The sequence below is a fragment of the Nuphar pumila genome, chromosome 4 (assembly GCF_984573655.1).
Source record: "Nuphar pumila chromosome 4, dmNupPumi1.hap1.1, whole genome shotgun sequence".
Taxonomy (NCBI): Eukaryota; Viridiplantae; Streptophyta; class Magnoliopsida; order Nymphaeales; family Nymphaeaceae; genus Nuphar; species Nuphar pumila.
In genome coordinates this window covers 39,346,497-39,365,789 of record NC_143252.1, presented here as the reverse complement: position 1 = coordinate 39,365,789, position 19,293 = coordinate 39,346,497, and the positions used below count along the sequence as shown (strand labels likewise).

General features: G+C 37.4%; 2 protein-coding genes across 3 annotated transcripts in view; both read left to right on the top strand.

Moving 5' to 3' along the window:
- LOC149840065 (uncharacterized) overlaps nucleotides 1-1,769 on the top strand; it is a 101,977-nt gene extending 100,208 nt beyond the window's left edge. The window contains exons 6-9 of the mRNA XM_090003020.1: nucleotides 65-134; nucleotides 1,069-1,134; nucleotides 1,205-1,282; nucleotides 1,380-1,769. Coding sequence (XP_089859146.1) covers nucleotides 65-134; nucleotides 1,069-1,134; nucleotides 1,205-1,282; nucleotides 1,380-1,421 — 256 coding nt within the window. The 3' untranslated portion in view covers nucleotides 1,422-1,769. The remainder of the gene's footprint in view (nucleotides 1-64; nucleotides 135-1,068; nucleotides 1,135-1,204; nucleotides 1,283-1,379) is intronic.
- Nucleotides 1,770-3,298: 1,529 nt separating this feature from the next.
- On the top strand, nucleotides 3,299-17,295 carry LOC149840064 (uncharacterized). 2 transcript variants are annotated; one of them, XM_090004333.1, is made up of 5 exons: nucleotides 3,299-3,401; nucleotides 16,038-16,235; nucleotides 16,336-16,434; nucleotides 16,519-16,670; nucleotides 16,755-17,295. In XM_090004333.1, exons 2-5 carry the CDS (start codon nucleotides 16,062-16,064, stop codon nucleotides 17,134-17,136), a joined length of 807 nt encoding a protein of 268 aa, XP_089860459.1. In that variant the 5' UTR covers nucleotides 3,299-3,401; nucleotides 16,038-16,061; the 3' UTR covers nucleotides 17,137-17,295. The 2 variants fall into 2 exon arrangements, with proteins under 2 accessions (XP_089860459.1, XP_089860460.1); XM_090004334.1 differs by having other exon boundaries at nucleotides 3,319-3,423.
- Nucleotides 17,296-19,293: the final 1,998 nt, after the last annotated feature.

The window sequence follows — 19,293 nt, the reverse complement described above, 5'->3', positions numbered from 1 at the left end:
TGAGCATTCAATGGTTGGAAGGATTTCTTTCACTTGCCTGAATATTTTCTCTTTCTGAGTGCAGTTATGATTTTGCTTTTGTTGATGCTGAAAAGAGAATGTACCACGAGTATTATGAGTTGCTATTGAAACTGGTAACTTTCTATCCTTGTGAAACGGATAAATTGCTTTTGTGATTCTTCTGGAAAATTGCACTGAGATAATTGACCAAGCAAATAATTGTCACCTTAAACGTACAGGGTAGTTTTTCAATGAGATAAATCTGTCAATTGCTTTTATAAGCTGCGAGGTCAATGGCACATAAATACTCTACTAATTTCACATATGCTATGTTGATGGTGTGCATGCTTAGTATGCAATCTTCATGGTTGAACCAATAGGGGATGCTTCAGCTTACAGTCTTTAGAAGAAGCTCTTGCAAGAAATGATTATCCTTCAATTTTATGCAATATTACAATTTGCATTTTACTTTGGAAAAGCTATTCTATTCCACTATATTTGGCTAATGGGACTAACCTTAGGAAGTTTTCTATTCCCTTTCTCTTTGTATCTTTTTTTTTTTGGAATGGAGGAAGCCACCTGTTCAGCGGGGTTGGGGATGGAAACCACCCTTTGTATCTGCCTTTCAATATAATGCGTGTGCGTACCTGTTTTCTACTAGTTCAATCAATTAAGGATGGAACCATGTGGTCTGTCTAATAAAAAAGTCGGAAGACCACAAATCATTGCCTCTCTGTTAATTGTGATTTTTCTCTGCAATTTGATGCATCTACTGTCAGTCTGTCAGCGTCGTTATTGCACTGTGGTATATGACTGCATTGAACATCACACTTTGGTATGTTTTTTTAAGGATTATTTGTGGTGCTGTAGCTATGTTTGATTTGGCCTTTGATAAAATATTTTTTGGGAAATTTCTTGCATGAGAGCTTTTGGATGTATCTTGCCAGTTGGGATAACACACTAGAGCTGGTTGCAATTTTTTTGATTAAAGTTTCATCATGGTGCTGGATATGATGACTAGATTTAGATATGACAAAGCGCTCACTGTATATCTCGTTTCTTTTGTAGGTTAAGCCTGGCGGTGTGATTGTAATTGATAATGTCCTCTGGCATGGAAAAGTTGCTGATCCTATGGTAGGCCAAGATGCATGCTTTGGGAATTTCTTTACACATTGAATTTGCTTATAACGTGATGCTTTTTCAGGTAAACGATAAAACTACCATCGCTATTAGAAATTTCAATAAATTTGTATATGAAGATAAACGCGTCAGCATTAGTATGGTAAGCAGATTAAGGGTACTACTTTTTGTTGTTGTTTGAATCAAAATCATTGATCTCCTGACTTACGTATTCCTTAAACCTTGACTTCAAAACTTAGGTTTCTATTGGAGACGGAATGACAGTATGTCGCAAGCTGTGATTCATCAACTGAGAGAAGTGATGTAGTGTATGGATCCTTTTGTTCTTCTGCCGTGTGCAGCAATTTTTGCAGCCTTCATTCCATGATTACATTGGAGAAACGTTGAAGAATTTGTAGCATTTACCATTTCAGAGGTCTAGTTGAAGCATGAAATTGAAGTGGTTGAAGACCCGTCGAGTTCCATAAATGCAATAGAGGTTTCATAACCAAGCGGTCTTGTGTTTGGATCTCAAAGGGGTTATCACTTTGCCCTTTAGCTTGCCTATAAAAAAGAATGCTCATGTAGAAAAGTTTAATGATTCAAAACATAGTTCAAATATTTTTATTATGTAACTAATAATTACACCAATTTATTTTTTCCTGATAATGCACCAATCGATTGTTAGCATCAGTAACTTTCTCAAAAATGTTGTGGGCATGAAGTACCACCATTGATGGGGCCTTGACATACTTCCTCTAATAACTGATGCTAACATAAAACTCCGAGGGTACCATTAATGGGGCTTACCCAGCTTAATCGAGCTGGACTGCCTGTTCAAGCTCGGCTAGTTTAAGTGTACTGAGCCTGAACTCTTGTTCAAGCTCGGCTCATTTATTTTTCTGCATGAGTTTGAGAGGAGTTTAAATGGGTCGAGCCCGAGCTAGCTTGGCTTGTTGTGAATCCCTATGTGCGCTTACTCAAAAAGCTAAGAACATAGTCAAGCAGTGATGTTTCTGGAAATAGGCCCGAGAAAGATTGTTGAACTCCAGCCAACAAAACCTCTCCGGAGTGATCACATAAGGCATAAACTAAGCGTACTTTGCTGAATCTTGTAAACGAAGTAACCTGAAAATCAACAGCCTTTAAAAAGGGTGGTGGCCATGCTCCAGGAACGGTACCAAATCTCAACCAATTGAAGATGACTTCCTTAATAGTAGGATCCTAGTTAAGTTTAAATATATTCTCAAAGCAAGCCTGCCAAATCTCATTTTTGAGCATTCGAACTGAAGTAATGGTAGCTTATAAATGGACTCAGGTTTGACAAGGAATAGCGTTATGTCCAATAACTGCATGTACATAAAATTTCATGAAAATAAGGGTTTGGCACCATCAACCTGCAGCGAGGGCTGTGTCCCAAAGGGGTTTGGCCTAATGGGATGGGGTCGGTCTAGGTTCAATTTCCATGTGCATTAGCCTTACGCAAGCCAAAGCGTGGCGACTCCTTGGAGGCAAGGGATAAATTCACGGAGTTTTACACTGCCAGGTCAACGACCGTAAGTAAAGCAGACAGAGCCAGAAGGGTTAGATCTCTGATCCTGAGGGCGGTTTGTCCGTGTAAATATAAAAAAAAAACCAGGGAGGGCTGTAAAATAGGTTGCTGATCGGGCTGAACCCGAATATCTGGGTATAGGCATAAAAATGGTGACCTTATTTGTTTTGGTAACTTCAATCCGATCTTAGTACGTAGGTTGAGTTTGAGATTTTGAGCAGCGTCAGAGTCAGATATTTACTTGGGTGCATTCAATTGCACCTTATGGGGCTGTTCGATTGTGCGGACAGGGATGTCTAGAACAGGCTTGTTTGGATACAGCTGGCACGGCGTGGAGGTGTGTTGAACATCTCGAGTTTTATTTTATTTTATTTTTTTTATGTTTTTTTGGTTTTTGTCCTGGACACTACTGTTTCAGGAGGAGGGGTGGGTGGAACACATGTCCTGCTGGACACGCACGACGTCATGTTCTAGGCATCCCATCCGCTGTTTGTGTTCGCTGCTGTCCGCGCAAGCGAACACCCTCCTGATGGGTCGGATACCTGTTGAGTGGTGTTAATAATTTGAATCCAACCCGGAAATTTGATCCACTTCCAAACCCAATTAACCAAGGCAGGGATCGTATCTGCGTTTCCTCATCTGAGACTCCGAGTGCCTCTTTGTCCGTTTTTTCTGAACTTAGAAACGAAGATTTGAACTCTCTCTCTCTCTCTCTCTCTCTCTCTCTCTGGTGATACGTCGCTCCGATCCCTGTAAATTATTTCCTTCTCATCATTTTTCTTGTTCTTTTATTTGTGGAAATTCTTTGCTTGCTAGGGTTTCAGACTACCATCTTTTTTTCTCGAATGATACGCTTAATTACTCCGACAAAAAGAAAAAGTACTGTTTTGGGGTTTAATTGAGAGCTAAAGCGTGCTCTAACCATATATGACACAAACGAGTTCTTTCTCGTTACCTTTTTTTAGTGATTTTTGGTGATCGAGATCATGTTTTGGGCTGCCATGAAGCATCGAAGTGTCTCTTGTCAAGAAGTTTTTGTCTATCTTCTTGTTGCTTGTATGTATTTTCTGCGGCTTTAGGGTTTCACTGTTTTCTTTCTCCCTAGATTTCTTTTTCCTCTCTCTGTTGGATTTCTTGTTTCTATCTCTATGACGATGCATTTTGATTTTGCGTTTTTGATCTTCAACGGGTGCTGCCAAAATTCGGGTTTTCACCGAGGGTTTGGATCGAAGTGATGTGGGTAGATAATTTTTAGTCTTTCTAATAAAGAAAATTATGACCTAGAAATTGTACTTCTTTTTTGCTCTCAACTGGAAAAGCACAGTTTGTGCAGAATTGTAGATCATTTCTTTTCCTTGTAAGTAGGCCTGATCATTCTTTAGTCCGTAGGATTGAGGACCCATTATTATTGCATACAATGACAATGTCAGAAGAAAGAAAATTGTACTGATTGCTTCATATCTCCATTCATTAGGGTCGATGGTATCAACTACCAATGGAGTTGACTCCCACTGATAAATGATAAATAAGATAAAAAAAGGAAAAATCAAATGAAAGGTTCCAATTGCTATCTCAGTGTATTCGAAATATATCATATATATAACTACCGTTGGGATATATTTAATAACAATAACCAGAAATTCATTACATTACCTAAATGTTTATGATTTTCTTTTGCGGGACATTTTTCTTTTTGGTGCTAGGAGTTGGGGTTGGTGGTTTATTGCAGGATTTACCTTGCATGTCTATTTTAATTTCTTCAATTTATACCAGTAAATCCCACTTGAATGTTTTATGTCATGTCGAGAATCAAATTTCAGGCCAGTTCTCTCTGACCTGTGATTCTAAATGCTTGGAGCTAACTTCATGAATTGGAAGCCATCTAATGATGCTAGATCCTACTTCTAGTGGACTGTATGAATGACTGGATAGACTCAAATACAGACCGATCTCTCTGACATCTGATTCCAAATGCTTGGAGCTAACTGCTTGAATTGGAAGCCATCTAACAATGCTAGATCCTAGTTGTAGTCGATTGTATGAATGATTAGATACAAACTGTAGGATTTGTGTAATATGCCTGTGACATGTACTCCACATTTTCTCCTCTTAATAGAAGGTTTTTAGTTTGTAAAATGGTTTTCTATAAATTGTAACTGGACAAATGCCTCATTTGTATGAATTGTGCACTTCAAAAACCACAGAACTTGCTTTTCCTTAGGCCTTACTACTGCTGTAATCCCACAGTATTTATGTGATTCTGATGCATAAATGCTGCATTTGAAGTAGGTTGGATATTTGAAACCCTAAAATTAGGTTGTTGCATCCGGAACACAGACTGCTGGGGTTTAAATAGCCAACACTGATTTCAGAAGCTGTATCTTTGGTTGAAACATCAGAAACCTTAATCCTTGTGCAGCAGTGGTGGCACTATCCATGCAAATGGCACCATGGCTGTCACACCCAGGATCAGATGAGGGTGGTGTTGCACAATGGATCTTTGGGGTTGCCTACAAAAGAGGAGTGACAATATTTCTATATTGTGCTTAAAAAGATTCAAGTATCTTAAAACTTGGAGCCCTAGAATGAGATTTTTGAAAATTTTGAAGTCTCATAAATTTTATGAATATACTGCTTTTACATATGAAATGTTAAGAGTACTTTTTTCTAATAGATTCAGATAAAGAAGTGCACTAGTCTAATTTCCTCTAAAAATATAAAATGGAACACATAGAACACCACAGATTTCCTGCATATTCTGATATTTGAGAAAACTTTCGGATGTTTTTGGCAGACTTAAAAATCATGAAATAATGAATTTGCAAAAAGTAATCATGTATTGAAAAAAAAACAGATGTTTAAATGAAAAACCTTTAATGAAATGGTGGTCTTCCACAAATGCACTTGAATCCATCAAAAGAATGTCTATAAAGACACTTCAAGCAAACCCATAAAAGTGTATAAAAGGAAGAACACAGCAAGAAATAAATAAATATTTATTGATAATAAAAATGCTTAAGAAGCATTCAAAAGGATTATTTACAAAGGAGGGGTTCACCCCTATTTATACAAGAAGGAAGAGGGTTTGAAGAGCTCTTCCAATAGAGTCGTTGGACCTAGTCCAACAACTCTATTTGTAGCCGTTGGACTAGGTCCAACGACTATGGGCTTAGTCAAGATCTAAAGAGATCTTGACTATGTAGTTCAATTTGAACTACAACAACAACAACAACTACGCCTTCATCCCAAAACAATTGGGGTCAGCGATATGAACCAAAAAAGAAATTCATTTTGGGTCTTCCACATGAATCCTTTTCCTCCAATCATTTCTATCCAACGCCATGTCCTCGGTGAGGTTCAAAGCATTCATATCCTTTCCTATCATCTCCATCCAAGTCTTCCTAGGCCTACCCCGACCTCTTTTAACTAATATATTTTCCCATTTCTCCAACCTTCTAACTGGAGCATCATTAGGCCTTCGCCGAATATGTCCAAACCACCGTAAACGATTCTCTCGCATCTTATTTTCAATGGGTGCAACACCTACCTTCTTACGTATCTCTTCGTTCCGAATCTTATCTTTTATTGTATTTCCACACATCCATCTAAGCATCCGCATCTCAGCTACACTCATTTTTTGAATATGATGTCTCTTGGCAGCCCAACATTCCGTACCATATAGTAAAGCGGGTCTAATAGTCGTCCTATAAAACTTTCCCTTCAACCGCAATGGCATTCTACGATCGCACAGCACTCCAGTAGCACTTTTCCATTTCATCCACCCAACCTTTATCCTATGATTTACATCTCCATCAATTTCTCCATACTTTTGAATGATGGATCCCAAATATTTGAAATAATCATTCACCGGTATATCTTGCTCACCAAGCTTCACTACACTCCCATCACTACTTCGTTGCTTACTAAACCGACATTCCATATATTCAGTCTTACTCTTACTCAACTTAAAACCTCTAGCTTCCAATGTCTGTCTCCATAATTCTAACTTAGCATTAACCCCAGCTCTAGACTCATCAATCAAAACAATATCATCAGCAAACAACATACACCACGGTACATTTTCTTGAATTGATCTCGTAAGCTCATCCATCACTATCGCAAATAGGAAAGGGCTTAAAGCAGATCCTTGATGTAACCCAACCGTTATCGGAAAATTGGTTGTCACCCCTCCACAAGTGCGGACATTGGTTACTACTCCTTCATACATATCTTTAATTATACTAATGTACTTGAGAGAAACACCTTTCTTCATCATTGTCCACCAGAGAACGTCCCTAGGTACTCTATCGTATGCCTTCTCTAAATCAATAAAAACCATATGCAAATCTTTGTTCCTCTTTCTATATCTTTCAATAAGTTGTCTAAGAAGATGTATAGCTTCCATAGTTGATCTCCAGGCATAAAACCAAATTGATTCTCCGATATCATGACAACCTTCCTCAACCTAGACTCAATCACCCTCTCCCAAAGTTTCATAGTATGACTCATGAGTTTTATACCACGATAGTTTGTGCAATCTTGTATATCACCCTTATTCTTATATAAAGGCACCAAAGTACTCTTCCTCCACTCATTAGGCATCTTATTTGTTCGCCAAATCAAGTTAAAAAGATTTGTCAACCATTCTAAACCTTTCTCTCCCAAGCATTTCCAAGCCTCGATAGGTATACCATCTGGGCCAACTGCCCTTCTTGATTTCATTTTCTTCAAAGCCTCTGCAATCTCTTTCTTTTGAATCTTGCGCATGAAGTCACGATTTATCTCATGAAAAGGAATGGAGAAGTCTCCAAGATCTTGAGCATGACTATCATTAAATAGCTTATCAAAATAATCTTTCCATCTCTCCTTAATCTCCTCATCTTTGACTAAAACCCTTTGCGTTTCATCTTTGATACATCTAACCATACCCAAATCCTTCGATTTCCTATCTCTCATCTTTGCAAGCCTATAAATATCCTTCTCGCCTTCTTTGGTATCCAACTTGTCATAAACCTCCTTATATACCTTAGCCCTCGCGTTTCGAACAACTTTTTTAGCTTCCTTCTTTGCTAACATATACTTCTTCAAATTCTCATTATCACGACTCTTACTTAGATTTCTATAACACTCTCTTTTAACCTTAATAGCTAATTTGACATCCTCGTTCCACCACGATGTATCCTTACCTAGTGGTGCACCGCCTTTAGACTCACCCAATACCTCCTTAGCTACTTTTCTCATACCACCCGCTATCTTATTCCACATTGATTCTGAATCCTCCTCGAGACACCAATCAACTTCCTTAACTACCTGCTCTACAAACATTCCTTGTTTAGCTCCTTTCAGTGCCCACCACTTAATTCTAGGATCTATCCTATGTCTATCCCTTTTGCGGCATTGTCTAATTCTAAGATCTAAAATTAAGACTCTATGTTGTGTAGCTACACTTTCTCCTAGTATAACCTTACAATCGATGCAACAACCCTTATCTCTCTTTCTAAGTAGGAAAAAATCTATCTGACTCGTATTAACCCCACTTTTAAATGTTACTAGGTGAGACTCCCTCTTCCTAAACCAAGTGTTTGCTAAGATCATATCATAGGACAAACAAAAATCTAAAATCCTTTCTCCACTTTCATTTCTTTCTCCTATACCATAGCCTCCATGGATATTCTCAAATCCATCCCTACTAATGCCTACATGTCCATTAAGGTCACCGCCGATGAAAAGCTTTTCTCCATAAGATGTCTCTTGTACTACTCCATCTAAATCTTCCCAAAATTGATGCTTAATGGAATCATCTAAACCTACTTGAGGTGCATAAACACTAATAATATTAATAATATCCGTACCTAATACTAATTTAATAAGTAAAATTCTATCACCCTTCCTACGGACCTCAACTACATTATCTATAAACTGACGACTCATAACAATCCCTACTCCATTCCTATTCCTATTTATTCCTGTATACCAAATCTTATATCCCCAAGGTTCTATCACTTTAGCTTTCTCACCTACCCATTTGGTCTCTTGAAGACATAAAATATCAATCTTTCTCCTACACATAACATCTACTAACTCTACCAACTTACCAGTTAAAGACCCTATGTTCCAAGTGGCTAACCTAATTTTATGGTCTTGGACTAACTTCTTTACCCCCACCCGTCCAACAAAGTGAGGGAACCCTTGCCTATTTGACACCACACCCGGGCGCCGGTGTGACGCGTCGCTTCTGGGCGACGACCTAGCAACCCTTGCACATTTATCACTGCCTCCGGGCCTAGAGAGTACAGCGCGTCGCTCAGTAGGGAACGCCCCAACGAAATTCTCATATTGGTTCATTTTCATAGGATATGACAAAGTTTTTATGCTGGCTGTCACAGGCCTACCGCAACCCTCCTCCTTTATCCGGGCTTGGGACCGGCAGTGTATAACTACACAGGCGGAGTTAGTTCAATTTGAACTACAAAAAAGGAAAATAATAAAAAAGTAAAAAAGATGAATAAAATAAATATATATTATATTATTGTGTTATTATATATATATATATTACATGTTTACATTTTAACACTCTCCCTCAAACTTACGGTACAATGAACGAAAGTTTGTCTAAGAGAAAGTGAAATCTGGGAATAGCGAGAGGCTTTGTGAAGAAGTATGCTAATTGATACTCTGATGTAACATATGACAGATCAATGGTTCCATGTAAGTACTCCTCTCTGACATAGTGACAATTCATCTCAACGTGTTTGGTGGGCTCATGGAACGTCCGGTTGCTTGCAATGTAGATGACACTTTTGTTGTCACGATACATTTTTGACGCTTGCGTTGCTTCAGCTCTCGTATCTGTTAGCAATCGTCTGAGCCAAACAACTTTCATAGTGGTAGTTGCCATAACTCTATATTTAGCTTCGGTGGAGGAAAGTGAGACCTTTTGCTGCTTTTTGCACCTCCACGAAATCAAGGATTCACCTAAGAACACAAAAAAAAACCCGTGGTTGAGTGCCTATTATTGGGATCACCTCCCCAGTCAGCATTAGTATATGCAATTAAGTTTAAAGATGATGAATCAGACAAGAAGAGTCCTCGTGAAAGAGAGGACTTTACGTATCTAATAATTTGCAAAACTGCTCCCATATGCACAGAGGTGGGAGCATGCTAAAACTGAATAGCAGTGTGAACAACATGTGCTATATCTGGCCTAGTGATGAAAAGATAAGAAAGAGATCCAATAAGCTGTCTGTAAGGAGTAGGATCGTCAAGTTCTTCATCATCAATTTTCATTTTAACGTTGACAACTTTCTGAGTGTCTACTTTCTTATCATTTGTAATTTTAGACCTGAAAATAATATCAAGAGCAAATTTAGATTGAGATATCAAATACCCACGAGAGAAATAAGTAACTTCAATGCCTAAAAAATATCTTAACACCCCCAAGTCAGTCATTTCAAAGTGAGTTTTAAGAAGAGATTTGATATTTGCAGCTCCTTGTTTGTCACATCCGGTGATGATCATATCATCCACATAAAGAAGGAGAATAATGATGTCTGCATCAGATTTCTTAATAAACAAAGCAGTGTCAGTTAAATAAGGTTAAAAACCAGTATCAATTATAACATGACTAAATCTGTCATACCAGGCTTTTGGAGTCTGTTTAAGACCACAAAGAGCTTTTTCTAGATGAAGAGCCTTATTCTTAGGGATACTAATACTAGGCAGAGCTTCCATGTATACTTCTTCAGTGAGATTCCCATTCAAAAACGCATTTTTGACATCCAATTGAAAGATAGACCATTTTCTAATGAAGGCCAAAGCTATTAAGGTTCTGACAATGGTCATACGGGCCACAAGAGTGAATGTTTCTTCATAATCAATGTCATACTCTTGAGCATATCTTTTTGTCACTAGGCGAGCCTTATACCTTCGAGCCTTATACCTTTCCAAGGTTCCATTACTTTTGGTTTTAACTTTGTATACCCACCTACAACCTATAGGTTTCTTACCCAGAGGAATATCTTGGATAGTCCAGGTATTGGCCTTTTCTAATGCATCCAATTCTGTTTTCGTGCCTTCTATCCATTCTATATGATTTTTGGCTTGAGAATAGGATGATGATTCAACATATGATTGTATTAATGTAATGACTGCCCTATATGTGGGTGAAAAAGATTCGTAAGATACAAAATTTTCAAGAGGTTTAGAAATTCTAGACGTCCTTATGGATGGAACTTTGGTGTATTTTTCTAATGCACATGAAAGATTTGACTCTCTACATCTTGAATATTGTAGATTAACATCCCTATGAATTTGCTCTCTATTATCATCATTTTCAACAGTAGCAGGACTTTGATCATTGTCAAAGTCACATTCGTAATCACATTCATTGGATTTTGAAGGAAGATCAATTAAAAAAGAATATTCAGTGACATCCTTGGATTTTTTGAATTCAAAGAGGCTTTCTTTTTTCAAAAAAGATACATTTCTTGACCCATATAATTTTTCATTTTGAAAGTCAAAGCACCTGTAGCCTTTTTGATTATCAACATATTTTAAAGAGGCACATGGGATTGCACGAGGAGAGAGCTTGTCATTTTTGTTGGTAAAAACAAAACATCCAAAGACTCTTAATTTAGAATAATCTGGAGCTAAATTGACAAGTTTTTCTATTGGAGTTATATTCTTTAACGAGGAAGATGACATCCTATTGATGAGATAGGTGGTAATTGGGACTGCTTCAACCCAAAAATTCTTGGGAACTTGATTTGCAATTAGAAAGGTCCTAGTAGTTTTCATAATATGCCTATGTTTACATTTGGCTAGGCCATTCTGTTGTAGAGCGTGTGGACATGATCTTTGATGTGTAATGCCATGTAAATTGAGATAGTCTTTGAATTCTTTGGATATAAACTCTCTCCTTGAATCAGTGCGAAAAATAAAAATATCATTTTGAAACTTATTTTTAACCATTTTATGAAATATTTGAAAGTTAGCAAAAACTTCAGATTTATGTTTAAGAAAATAAATCCAAGTATGTCTAGAAAAATTATCAACAAAGATAACATAGTATGCATAACCACCTTTGGAAATAACTGGTGCCGGGCTCCAAACATCTGAATGTATTAACTCAAGTGGTCGTGAAGAAACAAAAGTTCTACTAAGAAATGATAATCTTTTTATTTTGCCAAGAATGTAGTCTTTACAAGAAAAACTTTCAGAATTACAAAATTTTCTCAAACTTGAAAAATATTGAATTTTAGACATGTGAGGATGAAAAAGTCTTTTGTGCCATAAATCCAATTCTAATTTCTGATTATAATAAAATGCATTCTTGGGTAATTCCAAAAAGTCCATGTAATAGAGTCTTCCTTCTCTATGCCTTCCCCAATCAACTTCCCTGACTGGTGATCCTATACCCAATAACCATGAGAAGAGAATGAGATATTACATCCATAGTCAGATATTTGTGAAACAAATAAGAGATTCAAATTTAGTTTACAGATTTATCTAACTACTAGAATAAATTTTTTTTTTTATATTTTTAAAAATTTTCAAAACATCGCATTCTTTTTATTTCAAGAGATGTGCCATCGGTTGCATAAACTTTTGACACACTTGAGTTATTCTTAAGGCATTCGGATAAACTATTGACATTTGGGGTCATGTGAAAAGAAGCATTAAAATCTAAAAGCCAAGGAAAATTACTTGGTCTGGAAAATGATGTAACAACCGCTCCAGTTGAGGAGGATACCCCTTTGCGAAGAGGTTGAAGAATTTTCATCAATTGAGCCATAGATACAAGTGCATCTTGATCTTTTGACTCAGATTCAACAGATGCAACCCTTTTTTCTTCTCTTCATTTTAACTTTGGACATTAGGGCCTATAATGCCCTGGTTCATGACAATAATGACAAATGACCTTTCTTTTGACAAAGTCATCATTTTGCTTTCTGAAATGAGGCGGCTTGTAAGTATGAGTATGATTTCTTGGTCTGGACACAGTTAAAACTGAGTCATCATCAACTTTTGAAGTACTTTTTCTAAGTCTATTTTTCTCTATAGTGAGCTCTTCTATAGTATCAACAATAAAAGGATTTTTTCTACGATGTAAAAGGGTTGATTTGGTGGACTCAAACTCTGGCCTTAGACCATTCACAAACTGATAGAAATGCTCCATATCGAGTTTTTTTTGGCGAAGCTCGATATCTTCGGCACAATGTCATTTGGGCTCAAGAAAAGTCAACTCTTCCCAAAGTTCGGACAACTCATTGTAATATTCTCTAATAATTTTGTCTTTTTGAGTAATTGTTCGAAATTTATCTTGTAAATTGCACACATGTGTAATATCTTTAAGGGAATACATGTTTTTAAGATATTTCTAACCTTTATCATCGTGCTCAAACTTAGCAAGAATATAACATTTTTTTAATGTCTGCACTATTAATTAGCCATGCTATAATTTTTGCATGCCCTATCCTCCACTCTTTCCATTTCTTTTCGTAAGTGGTTAATGCTTGGGTGAGAAAGGTTTAAAATCATTGACAAATCTTTTTAACAAGATTTGGTGGACAAATAAGATGCCTAATGAGTGGAGGAAGAGTACTTTGGTGCCTCTATATAAGAATAAGGGTGATATACAAGATTGCACTATCTATCGTGGTATAAAACTCATGAGTCATACTATAAAACTTTGGGAGAGGGTGATTGGGTATAGGTTGACGAAGGTTGTCATGATATCGGAGAATCAATTTGGTTTTATACCTGAAAGATCAACTATGGAAGCTATACATCTTCTTAGACAACTTATTGAGAGATATAGAGAGAGGAACAAAGATTTGCATATGGTTTTTATTGATTTGGAGAAGGCATACGATAGTGTACCTAGGGATGATCTCTGATGGACAATGATGAAGAAAGGTGTTTTTCTCAAGTACATTAGTATAATTAAAGATATGCACGAAGGAGTAGTAACTAATGTCCGCACTTGTGGAGGGGTGACAACCAATTTTCCTATAACGGTTGTGTTACATCAAGGATCTGCATTAAGCCCTTTCCTATTTGCTATAGTGATGGATGAGCTTACGAGATCAATTCAAGAAATGTGTCGTGGTGTATGTTGTTTGCTGATGATATTGTTTTGATTGATGAGTCGAGCTGAGGTTAATGTTAAATTAGAATTATGGAGACAAACATTGGAAGAAAGAGATTTTAAGTTGAGTAAGAGTAAGACAAAATATATGGAATGTCAGTTTAGTAAGCAACGAAGTAGTGATGGGAGTGTAGTGAAGCTTGGTGAGCAAGAAATACCGGTGGATGACTTTCAAATATTTGGGATCTATCATTCAAAAGTATGAAGAAATTGATGGAGATGTAAATCCTAGGATAAAGGTTGGGTGGATGAAATGGAAAAGTGCAACTTGAGTGTTGTGCGATCGTAGAATGCCATTGCGTTTGAAAGAAAAGTTTTATAGGACGACAATTAGGCTCGCTTTATTATATGGTACAGAACGTTGGGCTGCCAAGAGACATCATATTCAAAAAATGAGTGTAGCTGAGATGCATATGCTTAGATTGGATGTGTGAAAATACAATAAAAGATAAGATTCGAAACGAGGAGATACGTAAGAAGGTAGGCGTTGCATCCATTGAAAATAAGATGAGAGAGAATTGTTTACGGTGGTTTGGACATATTCGGCGAAGGCCTAATGATGCTTCAGTTAGAAGGATGAAAAAATGGGGAAATATATTAGTTAAAAGAGGTCGGGGTAGGCCTAAGAAGACTTGGTTGGAGATGATATGAAATGATATGAATGCTTTTAACCTCACCGAGGACATGACATTGGATAAAAATGATTGGAGGAGAAGGATTCATGCGGAAGACCCAGAATGATTTTCTTTTTTGGTTCATATCGCCGACCCCAATTGTTTTGGGATGAAGGCGTAGTTGTTGTTGTTCTTGATAAGAGATAGTTTAGATTCTGAATCGGAACCATCCACTATACCTCATAATTCTTTTTTCCAAATGTGGTACTTCATAATCGAAGTGCACGTTACATAATGTCATTTAGTTTCATGGGTATGATGGTGATCTTATCATTGTCATCCATCTTTTACAAGGTTAAGAAAGAGGTAGATGAGAGAAGAGGGAGAGAAAAAAGAGTAGATAAGAGAGTAAGAGAGAGGAAAGAAAGAAATCTTTGTATCGCAAGTCCTCCTTTCTTGAAACAAATCTTTTTGAGCCAAGAACAAAGTGATGAAACACCTTTTGCAACTAAGGCACATAAATCGAGGTGGAGGCACTCCAAGATCTATGGTCTCCGTGGCTCTGATACCATGTAATTAAATGGTGATCTTCCACAAATGCACTTGAATCCACCAAAAGAATGTCTATAATGACACTTTAAGCAAACCCATAAAAGGGTATAAAAAGAACACAACAAGAAATAAATAAATATTTATTGATAATAAAAATGCTTAGGAAGCATTCAAAAGGATTATTTACAAAGGAGGGGTTCACTCCTATTTATACAAGAAGGAAGAGGGACTGGGTCCAACAACTATGGGCTTAGTCAAGATCTAAAGAGATCTTGACTATGTAGTTCAATTTGAACTACAAAAAGAAAAATAATAAAAAAGTAAAAAAGACCAATAAAATAAATAAATATTATATTATTGTTTTATTATATATATTCCATGTTTACATTTTAACAAAACCATGATTTTTTAAAGTCAGTGAAATGGCAATCATATTTTCGTGATTTTATATATTAAAAAAGAAACTGTTATAACTCCCACTCCCTTGCCTCCTGTCTCTTCTTTGCACCATACACTTCTCCGTGTCATCATGAACGCTCACTAGCCCATGACATACAGTACCTCTGCCTCTATCATTAACATTGGCACCACCACTAGCACCTTGCCTAAAACACTATGAGAGACTTTGCCTCCAAAACTGTAGCGACTCTATTCTCAAGGTTGGTGCACGTTGCCTTATTGAGGGCTATTCTTTGATCTGATTCTCACCCCTAAAACTGCCACCTCTTTCTCTATCATCCATCTATCTTTCTTAGACAATGCCTCCAAAGACCTAGCATAACCTCTTTATTCTGAAGGTTGCTGTAAGTCCCCCTGCCAGAGATATTCCTATTCCCACTCTCACCCATAAATCTGTATTCTCTCTCTCTCAGTTATTTTTATGTTTGTATTCCTGTTCTAAACATCAATAATCAATTTCAGTCACAGTTTAACTTTATTTGTCCACATTGCCCGAAGCAGTAGCCTTTCTGGATGCTTATCCTTGGTTAGCCATGAGTCCATTATCTGACACATGTTGCTGATATTTCTCCTTTTGATCTTTTTTTTGTAGATAAGCTCCTCATATCACGCACAAATGTACGGCAATTTAGGCGGGCAGGCTGGCATACAAAGGCAGTCAGCAAATGTTCAACAACCTAATCCATTTGGGAATCCGTTCTATGGAGCTGGACCAGGACTCATAAAAAGTGGTTTGGGTGCATATGGGGAAAGGATTTTGGGCTCTGGCTCTGAATATGTGCAAAGCAATGTATGTCTGATTCTTATGGTCTGCTATATGAATTTATATTTATTTATGCAATGCATTTAGGTAGGTTATCTTCACTTACATATTTAGGTGTGATTTTCAGATCAGCAAGTACTTTTCGGATCCACAATACTACTTTCAGGTAAATGAGCAATATGTGAGGAACAAATTGAAGGTCATACTTGTTCCCTTCCTACACAGGGTAAGTTATCATGCGTGTAATAATCATGACCAAATCTTGTGTTATGAATGAATTGAAGGTGTCCCTGTCATGTTCACAATCCAGGGTCATTGGACAAGGATAGCGGAGCAGATGGGGGAAAGGCTTTCATATAAACCTCCTATTTACGATATCAATGCACCCGATCTTTACATTCCTCTCATGGCATTCGGTACTTATGTGGTTCTTGCCGGCTTTGCGATGGGCCTTGTTGGAAAGTAAGAGCAATGAACTTTATGAGTCTTGTTTTTGTGATGGAGGTATTCTTGCGTATCTTAGTGCCATCATGTTTTTTTTTGCAGATTTAGTCCTGAAGCACTTACGGTACAGTTCTCAAAGGGGTTGATTGGTTGGTTTCTTCAGATTTTGCTACTAAAGGCCTCCATATATTTCTTAGGGAGTGGTGAGGCCCCCTTGTTGGATGTTGTTGCATATGGAGGATATGCTTTTGTGGGCATATCTTTATCTGTTCTTGCAAGAATTACTTGGAGTTACTCGTATTATGTTGTGATGCTGTGGACATGCTTGTGCATGGGAGTCCTATTGGTGAAGACATTGAAGCGGATGTTGTTTGCACCTGCAAGAAGTTATGACAAGGATACTAGTTGGCATCACTACTTTTTGCTCTGTGTTGCTCTTGCTCAGTTTCCCTTGTTTTTCTGCCTTGGCTACATTGGCGCTTGAAATTGCTGATTCATGTAGGTATGCATATGAATATGTAGATCGATTTCGGTATAGATTGCTACTGTAGCAGTTTCATTTTGTTTGCTTGTCCTTTTTTTCCTAATGGGTTTACTGTATTATAGTCACTTCTAAATGCTATATAATCTGTTTTGCTGTCAATTTTAGAAATTTTTATAGGTTCCCATAACTTAAAGTTTGATTTTGCTGTCATGCAAATGTTGTTTTACTGACTACAGTGGTTTTTTATTTTTTGATATCTGCTGACTATAGTGGCGTTGAACATCGTAATGTATGAGGTAAATAGCATGTGTACTTTGTAACGCATATATGCAAGTAACTAGACTACAATCACATGAGATGGAATCAAATATGACTTCATAAAATTTCAAATCACATTACACCATGTGATTTGGAATCACATGAGATTCACATCAGATGTGATTTCAAATCACACTCAGTTTCTCATTTGCATGAGATTCCAAATCACGTTTGGTTAGCTGTGCAAATAAGATTCATTCTCTCATTTGCATGAGATTCCAAATCACATTTGAATGCAACCAAACCTTAAATATGAAAACTAGTGCCCTCCTTCAAGGCTTCTATTACTGTTTGAATTATTTTTAGCATGTATACCACGTAATAGCACATTGCCACCAGAATCTCCCATCATTTCAAAGCCACTAAAAAATGCTTCTTTCAATAATAATTCAGATTACACGGGGGATTACCTATCTAGAAGTTTTATTAACTCAATCATGTGTCATGAAATCGACAAGGATTTGCTGGTTTCTGACTATATCTCACCGGAGGCTGGGGAAATAAAGAGGTCTATGAATGAGTTGGTTGGAAAGGAAATAGACATACGTGCTGATTGTGGTGGTCCTTTTCTCGTTTTAGCCATCTGCTTGGCTGCTTGGATATCTCGGTTAGTCCACAAACGGGCCAAAGCCCAGGTGGAGTTTGGGATCTTGGAGTTGGAGTGTATACCAAGGTTTCATATCCTCAACTTTAAGGGCACATTTGGAAGCAAAAAAAAAATTCTCATAAGAAAGGAGAACTTTGCCTATGAGAAGTTTGATATGATAACTTTTTTAAATGAAAAATTCTCACTGGTTTGTGTAGAACGAGAAAACAGAGTTGAAAATTTGATAAAAATGAGAGAGAGAGAGAGAGAGAGAGAGAGAGAGAGAGAGAGAGAGAGAGAGAGAGAGAGAGAGAGAGAGAGAGAATGGTGGCAGTGGGAGGAAGATGAAGGTGGGGGAAGCTTTTGTTGTGGCAGCTCATGGAATGAAGTGTATTGTGGGTGAATGGTTGTCCTAATCCAAAATTTTTTTGATAGGAAACATTTGTCCGCCCCCTTCAAGTGGAGAAACATTTTCTATAAAAAATCATACCTTTTAGAAAAACTTTCATTTAAAAAATTTCTCTCGTTTGGAACAATTGAAAAAGTTATTTTTTTCTAAAAAAGTACATTTTTTCTCAACCGTTCCAATCGTGCGAAAGGTTTTCTAAAAAGTGTGGTTTTTTATAGAAGAAATTCCTCCACCTTGGGTGGTGGAGAAATTTTTCCTATTAAAAGTTTTTTTTCCATTAGGGTAACCAATCACCCGCTCATTTCAAGGGCTGCCACAACAAGAGCTTCCTCCATCTTCATTTTCCTCTCCCACCACACCATTTTTAAGTCTCTCTCTCTCTCAATGACAACCAGCAAAGCAGTAACCAGCCCTTCTCCATTGAGAATCTGCAGGACTTCTCTTATCTCAGCCTCTCTACATGATTCTGATGAGTGCAACTCAGGCCCAACAGCAACATTCTCCTCATCTGCTCCTAATTGAATTCACCCTTCAGCCTCGATCTATGGCTTCCAGGAGCCTGCCTTCACAATACAATTCCCACACCCAATCAAACAGATCACTGACCCACTTTCAGGTTTCATTTCGATAAGCCTCCTTCCACAAGAAACCTCAAGTGCCACCATCACATAGCTGAAAACATCTGTTTTCTCTGTTACCTTTCCATACTGAAGATATTCAGGAGCAAGGTAACCCATGGTTCCTGCTGTAAGAGTGGAGTCCGGGCTCTTATCATGTTCAACGATCTTTGCCAGCCCGAAATCGCCCAATCTTGGATTGAAATTGCCCAATCAACAATTTGTGC